This window comes from Nuphar pumila, chromosome 6, assembly GCF_984573655.1.
Source record: "Nuphar pumila chromosome 6, dmNupPumi1.hap1.1, whole genome shotgun sequence".
In the NCBI taxonomy this organism is placed as follows: domain Eukaryota; kingdom Viridiplantae; phylum Streptophyta; class Magnoliopsida; order Nymphaeales; family Nymphaeaceae; genus Nuphar; species Nuphar pumila.
In genome coordinates, this window is record NC_143254.1 from 49,913,564 (window position 1) to 49,922,099 (window position 8,536).

The 8,536-nt window shown below is 40.8% G+C and overlaps 1 protein-coding gene across 1 annotated transcript; it reads right to left on the minus strand.

The window, feature by feature from the left end:
* Window positions 1-7,275: 7,275 nt before the first annotated feature.
* On the minus strand, window positions 7,276-8,019 carry LOC149834810 (ethylene-responsive transcription factor ERF084-like). Its single transcript, XM_090009457.1, has one exon. The coding sequence runs from the start codon at window positions 8,017-8,019 to the stop codon at window positions 7,276-7,278; it is 744 nt and encodes a 247-aa protein (XP_089865583.1).
* Between the last annotated feature and the right edge of the window lie 517 nt (window positions 8,020-8,536).

Here is an 8,536-nt window from a genome sequence, read left to right on the forward strand (position 1 = left end):
CAATTCACCTATGGACAGAAGCTTACCAAATGCATAGCATCACGTTCTACACCACTGTGGCAGTCCAATGAGTTGTAGCATCATAGTTGTTTTTCCCATAAATTCATCTTGTATAAGACCCAATGTTTAGGATTTTGTCAGAGTGTATGAAGTAAAATTTGTGAATCGATACAATATTTTATAAATCCATAGACATATTGTGATGAGGATGTTAGGACTAAACCTTTGAGAAGAGGTTTGTTCACTTACCTTTTCAAAATTCAAAAAGTCTACTCAGTGATCATCGATATTTCAACAAGGTAGTGCATCTACGAATCCACTGCTGTATGGCTTTCGCCGGACGTACATCTGTTGCACGAAATAGTAAGGTTTAACCACTAAGAAATGTGAGTAAGTCATAAAAGCAAATAAAACAATAGCAGAACAGACATACCATGAAATAAGGGGTGATGATGCGTACGATACTGCTTGTTGCGTTGCTTTGAATATAATTGACGAAATCACACATTGTCTGGTTGCAAAAATTTACGAACTTCAAAAAATACAAACCGATGACCTAGAAAATGATAGTGGTTACATACGTACAAAATTACTGATAGTGTTCCCATTTGCAAATTCATCTTGCATCTGATTGATGTTCTCTTTGAACTTTTAGGGCGTTGTCGCCCACCCTTGTTTGTGGATGTTGCACTGAGTGCACCATAAGCATAGTATTCAGAATTCAATATTAAAATTATTTTCTACAGTAACAACACAAATCAAATGTACGACATAAAAAGGCAAATGTTGCCTAAACCGGTCATGAGGTTAAAAAAATATACGCCTTAAGCGCTAGTGCTGGTCCTGTAGATGTGGTTGTCTTCTTCTTCGTCGACGTTGGTTGTCTATCTGTCATCTTCTTCTTCGACGCCATGTCTGGTCGTATTGCTCCCATCGTCCTCTTCTTCGGCGCCATTCTTGGACGAAGATATCGATGACCCCTTTGCGACACAACTACGGAATCGACGACGTCATTCAAATATAAAGAAAACGTCATTTTACATACCGCCCTTTTTCAAAAACCGCCTGCAAATTAATTGATTGTGTTTTAAATAAATAAAAAAATATCGTTTCGACTGCATATTATAACAATAGTTGAGTGGGAGATTGACCCGACTCGACCAAACCCGATGTCCAGGTATGTATAATCTTTGATGATTATTGTACACTGATATATTCATGACACATACTTTCCTTATCGGTTTTTAACAACAAACGCTCATTATCGCTTTAGACTATTATCATTTAACACCAGCAAAATTGTTCTGTCTTGTTGTCTGCATACATCGCAAATCGATGTTGACTTACACCGTTTACAAAGGGTGATTATTACAAGCCATTGGCAGTTGCATGAATCGCTAACCTATTACTCGGCCAAACAATAGTAACCTTTGTTAATTGCATACAATTGAAATTAACGTGTACAACGACTGTTGACAATATACGTCACATTCAAGGAGGTTGAGCTAATGGAGCCATTTTTGGCTTCATTAATCGCGTATGAGTTTTGCGATTTTTATTCATTGGCGATGAGGAAAATTGTGATTTCTAAACAACAGGCGTTCCATTTCCTACATGGCCAGCCTATTGATGACCTATATCCCTTTCCACTTAGTGTACTCTAGAACATGTGAGGTGTATCAGTAGTACGACGATTGGATGAGAATGCCTTATGACCTCGATTACTGCTTTGTGCACGTTGTTTAGCAATACTACCATTTGCGATCAATAAAATCTTCTTATCGATGATTTCGTTTTCGAAAGTCGAATATTATAAGGTGTTGTTGACCTCATGAATTGTAATCCTATTTTGCGGTTTGCATTTAAGGTGTCCCTGCAAATGAGCGATTTCTGAGCAAGAACCATATCGTACCGCTTTTGGCCGCCAACCTATTGCGCGATTTGAATTTACTGATGATCATCAATAGCAATTTCTGAGCATCAAACTTTTCTTAGCGCTGTTGACTGTTATCATTTACGATGTCAGAACTTGTTCAATTATTGTTCACGACATACATCACAAAAAGGATTTACGATTTTCTATCAAGACGGAGACAAATACAGCAATTGCTGAACAGAAATGATCTATTATATCGATGCTGACCTTAATCATTTCCTAACATCGATTACGGGACCTTGTCGACTACATAAATCGCATGTGTTCTGCGATTTTCATTAAAAAATGATGAGTTATATTGCAATTTGTGAACAATATTACTCGTGCCAATCAGACATCTATTGCAATTTTCATTGCGTTTTTTATTAAAAAACGATGAGTTATATTGCGAGTTATATTGCGATTTTCATTCAATCAAGGAGGTTAGGCAATGCCACAATTTCTGAACAACAACCATCTATTTTCGATTACAGTTTATTTATTTATGAGATCAATAGATGAAACATGTCTGTTAGATGTAATAAAAAAGAATTAAACAATAAAAGAATGTCACGTTACAATAATTACTTATAGAATTACAACAAATAACTATCGTGATAAAAAAATAGCTAGGGTTTATTCTGTGGCACTTGACGAATTAGATGAAATATGATAGAGAACTCATCTCTTTCTTTTTCTTGGTGGACTGTTTATCCTCGGTGGCCTCTTGGTTGCATCCATCTGATTAAAAAAATTGGTCATCATCTCTACCACTGAGTTCAATTGTCTCCCCATATTACTTACATCCATCCTTAATTTCTTATTCTCCCTCTCCATTAGTTCGAACCTTGCGACGGAGACAACGTTCTCTTTTGTAACATGTGTTCGCTCTTCATCGCAATTTGTTGCTGAGGGAGTCGTTGTTGTAACCAGAGGGTGACGACGGATGGGTTGTAGATGCTGGAATGTAACATGAAAGGGGGCAATTGAGAGGCATGGGTTCCCAATTTTCTTAATCTCCAGATTTTGCCGCATAGGTTCTCAATACCTTTGAAAATAGAAGGGATCAAATTGTCGTCCTTTATAATCATACGCTACGGCACAGACACCACCTGTGTTCCAAATTAATAATTTATCCCTGTAGCGTTCGCGCCAATTCACGTTTCTACCCCCACCACTATTCATCTTCCTTCTCACTTCCAAAGGCTTATTTGAGATAGACTGCCCCAAGCCAGATTATAGGAAAATTGGACTACCATGCTGCAACTTGGTTTCATAATTGCAAAACAACCACAAATCGCGGTCAGACAATCTAGCAGCCTCTGCAACAACGTCTTGGTCATCGTCCACCCCATCTTCATACAGTCTTCACAAAACCTGTACATTGGTAATTCTTTTTAATAACGAGTGACAAATATATTACAATTTACTTAAGAATGATATGGCGACAACAATATGTACTAAGGAAGACAAAATCCCGCAGCGATGATTACTTAAGAATGCTAAACATTTCAACGATTTATAATACTGAATGATAAACGCTGAACCGATTGTAAACAATTTTAGAACGTTTACCTCATTTAGTTGCAGCACATCTAAAATGGACTTAGCATTATGAACTGTGACGTTCATTCTAGCCCAGCGATCGATCTTTGGAAAACCATAAATCGCAGGGCCACCATGTAGACGCAATGGGATAATATGTTCCCACGTCCATGCCTAACAAAAATAATATATTAGTAATACTACAACCTTCAATGAGCTTAGTCTACAAGTACTAAGTATGAAATAAACAAATACATGAACAAATGACCAAAATCTCCCAACTGTTTTTGTACCCTTACTTGCACGGTAGAGTTGATTGTACAAGTATGCGAGCGTAGCGGCACCCCATGCATAGTTGTCAACTTCGTCTAAGTCTTCCAGGTACTGCAGTCACATATAACTTATTCTCGAACAAGAACAATCGGAAAATAAAGTAAGACCAAAAAAATAAAGAAGAAAGTCACACAACTCTTGATCAGCTATTTCAGATGCACAAGTAGCGGAGTAACCTTTCCATTTATTATGAAAAGATGAGATCTTCATTGATGTGGAATTGATTCCACCAGAAATACATTGACTCCATTCGTCCATCGACATTCCTAAAAGGGCCGTGCATTTTTTCATTGCATTATAGTTTGAATCCCGTAATAGGACAGCACTACCAACACAATTAAGGTCAGTTATCTGCGCCACATCTTCTAGGGTCATGGTGATCTCAAAAGAATCAAACTGAAATGTGTTCGTCATATCATTTCACTTATTTACCAGATGGGCCATCGTCTTCCAGCAAGTTTCAAAATATTGTTGGTCTAAAGGCCACCGAAGTGCATATTTTGTAATCGGTTCTTCTGATATGCACTCAACTGACCATACCACGAAAAAACTACAGGCGACTGACACCGACCTCCGAGCTTTTCACCTAGTACTCTACTTCTCCTCTGACCTCCCTGTAACACACAATAACATATTATTCCTACCAATTGTAAATTAGTACAATTTGTACTTATAAATAATATTCTACTAATCGCTATAAATAATATTAATTGCACACACACTATCACAGTAATCACTATACATATTAATACCTAACACAGTAATCGCTATATAAAAATCGCTAAACATATTATTAAATCTTCACAAACAGGACAAATCTATTTACCTTGGTTGCATTTTTGTCATGTTCAACCAATCCCTCCAACCTAGGCCTTTCTGGTTGGTCCACTACCTCCCACTGCCTTTCCCTTTCCTTCTCTTCCTCCTCCACCTTCTCCTTCCTTCTTTTTCTCATCCTCCTTCTCCTTCCACCGCCTTTCTTTTTCTTCCTCATGTTGTTTCATTCTTTCCTCCACTTCCTCTTCCTGCTTCTTTCTTTCTCTTTCCTTCTCTTCCTCCTCCTCCTCCTTTTTTTCTCTTTCCTTCTTTTCCCCAAACTTCTTTTCTTTCCTTTGCCTTTCCTTCCCTTCCTCAAACTCCTTCTCCTTCCTTTGCCTTTCCTTTTCTTCCTTAAACTCCTTCTCCTCCTTCGTCTTTCCTTTTCTTCCTCATCCTGAAGCTTATTCTGTTCTTTCTTTTCCTCCTTATTCAATTGCCTTCGCCTCTCCTCCGCCTCCTTTAGTAGCTTTACCCTGTTTTGCATTGCTATATGCTCCAATAACAGCATCCGTGTTTTTGTCTTAGCATCTTCCTTCAGATTGTTCAATTTCCTTTCTCTCTCTTCCTCGTTCTTTTGTTGCCTTTCCTTCTCCTCTACCTTCTTCTTTTGCCTTTTCTTTTTATTCTCGTCCTTATTTCTTTGCTTTGCCTTCTCTTGGTAATCCTTCTTCTGCATCTTTAGTTCTTCAACATTCTTCTTTTGGTCCGCAACTTCGATATCTGATGGATAATCCTCCGCATAATACAATTCCAACACTTTTTCTCTGTCTTTATCATTCTCAATCTTAAGTATATTTTGGTACCTTTCAAAAAACTGAGATAGATGGGACTGGCGGATCACTTCTCTAATACACAACCCATAGAACGATAGGGTATTTCTTCTCTGATGAGCTACAAACATTGCTAACCTGCACAACACATTAAACGATCATAATGATTACAAATCGTCGCAATATTTGACTTCATAAGTACACATCGTTGTAAGATTTAGCAAACTTATGTACAAATTGAGGTATCTTAATAAACACACATCGCTATTGCTTTGAATGTATAAATTGTCGCTGATTCAAGCTTACAAATTGTTGTATAAATCACAACATTCATATTGCATAACGAAACCTTACACGAAACTCATCGAAACGATAGGATTTTGGGTATTCCAACTGTAGAGTAAGAAACAGTCAGATGGTAACAATGATGTTGCGACTGCGCGTAAGACGAAAACAGTTGCTCTGGCGGTAGCAGAGCAAAGGAAATGATGATCCTACGACAACAGAAGAAGGCAACGGATGATCCGGCGACAACAGATGAAGGCAAAGTGTGCTTCGGTAAACTTTTCTGCTTAGGGCGAGAATGGATTGTTTTGAACTATTTAAATCCTACAATATAAAGCTTGCTACATACGCAAACTTTGCTAAAAATTTTGACGAGATCACGATGGAGGGCAGTTTTGTTCTTTTCACGAACCACCATACGGTAAAAAGTACTTAAGTCTTTGCGATGGCACCAAATTACGATGCTATGTAATGCGGACACACATGGGGATACTAGCCGGTCTACATTTTATAAGTGGCGTTCATTGACCCCCCGAACATGAGATGTAGCTACCGACCTTGTTGGGGGGGGGAGTGTTTAACATATAACCTGCTTCGCTGCATACCGCACATTACCCTAAGAGTTAGACTGTTGCCTCTATATAATACATTTTGTCTTTGACACATAATATAAGAGGTAAATACCAAGTATATAAAATCCAACTTGGTAGGCCCCCACTTGTATAAAAAACTAAAAAATTCTCCAAAATCTTATTTACCCAGCTGCCTCCCCTGGACGAGTTGTTTGTGTCCAGGTCAAGCCTTCAAAACCATCTACCACTTAGGCTCCCAAGACCGCAACAAGAAATATCAAGCAATGGGAACAAAAGGAAACAATGCTCCCCCTCTAAAATGAAATACTTCATACGTAGCTTCCAAGAGAGCCCTCTCTTCTGTTCTAAGTGTACATACGATAAGACTACTTTACGTGTCGATTAAGCGTAAGCGTTTTAACAAACCAGAAAGCAAAGAGGCCCAGCTAAAGAGAGAAGGATCAAGGATATTATCCCATCGTCACAGTCACCAAGGGTTCATTGAGAGGACGGATGCTTGTCGCCTCAAGGATGCGTGGAATCATGAGAGGACGGATGCCTCCCAAGACGTACATCGCTTCCCTCTGCACCTAAAAGGAAAGAATGGACCAGGCCGAGCACACCCCATTAATTAGAGCTGCAAAAAAAGGAATGATTTGTTTTGGATTTGTGAAGATCTGGGGCTGTACACTTGTACGTGAGTCCCGCGATAAACACTCCCCATCACCCAAAAGCTGCACAAATGATTGATGCCCATCTATGACGTCACCATAAAGACCCTTTCTGCCAGTCTCCTTGTCCCATACCCATTACTCAAAATTGCACATGCAATCAACAAACATCTAATTGCACTTAATTGTTATTAATTTCCTTCGTAAAAAGGCTAGCGTAACACATACATGGTTTTTTGCTTAGATTTACAGAAAAACGTTCCTCAAAACCCCATGAGGCTAACCTAGCAATGAAAATCGTGAAGGAAATTAAATAACTATAACCAAAAAAGGATAAACCAAAGAGTGGGAGAAGTTTGGTTGGCTTAGTTTAGTTTCAATTCTAGCTCTAGGCTAATACAAGGAGATCGAGGCATAGGGGTGGTGTTGCTGCCCGCGGACTTCCGTTCGCCTGCCGGAAGCTCCCCGGCTGAGTCGAAGAGGTGGCTGATAGAGGTGACGGAGGAGACAGGAGCGTTCTTGGGGGCGGAGCAGGTCTTCTTTTTGTTGTGACCGGGAGAGTCCGGGAGGGGAAAGCGAGGGAAGGGGAAGGAAGGGTTGGTGAAGTTGGTGCGGGCCTTGGAGCCGCGGAGTCGCCGGGCGGCCGCGTCGTAGGCGCGGGCGGCCTCCTCCGCCGTGTCGAAGGTCCCGAGCCAGTGGCGACACCGGCCAATACGGTCGCGTATCTCCGCCGACCACCGACCCCACGGGCGTTTCCTCACCCCTCGGTAGCTCTTCTGCGCCAACCCACCACCCACCGCCGGTTTCTTCGGCTCGGTGGTTGTGGTGGAGGTAGCGGCAATGGCCGAAGTAGTGGTGGTGGTGGGGTTGTAGGAGCTTCCGAAGAGGATGTATGGCCCGACGACTTCAGCGATTCCTTCTAGACGAATGACCGAGGCAGGACTGCCGGAGGAGGTGGTGAGGCTTTGGTGGCGTTGGGAATTGAAGAGGTTGCCGGTGTAGATGGGGAGGCTGAAGAGATCGATGGTGGTGGTTTGTTCATCGCAGAAGGGCTCTTGTTTGATGGTGAACGGCCCTGTGCTTTGCATCGTGGTGGCCTGCATACCCATGCTACCACCAAACTCCATGAGAGAGAGAGAGAGAGAGAAACTGACAACGTTTTTGAGAACCCAAAGAGTTTGGTGAAACAAACCCCTCGTTTTCTAGACCCGCTATTACGTTGAACTTCCTGTTTTACCCTTCTGCCATAAGCGTTGCGTTTTGAGTGTGTTCTCCGAAGACGGCCGTTAGCTGCATCTCGGGTCCCAATGAGGGCCACGTATAAGAGCTCACAGCGCTCGTATCCTCGTGTGTCGGCATCACTTAGCATCAGAATCTCAAGTATTCTTTTCTGCAATTCTGATCCTCTATTCATTCAAAAAGAAGAGAAACGACGGTTCGAGAAAAGGACAAAAAAAGTCGTTCATTCATAAAGTATGATGCTAACTCTTTAAAGTCCAAACATTTCGTTTTTGCCCTAAGCAGTAAATTTTTGCGCCATTTGCTGTAATAGGAGCTCCTTTTGACAATGCAAACTTTATCGTCGTCTCGAGTCGAGGTTCTCGCCTTATTTTTTAGCCTTTTTTA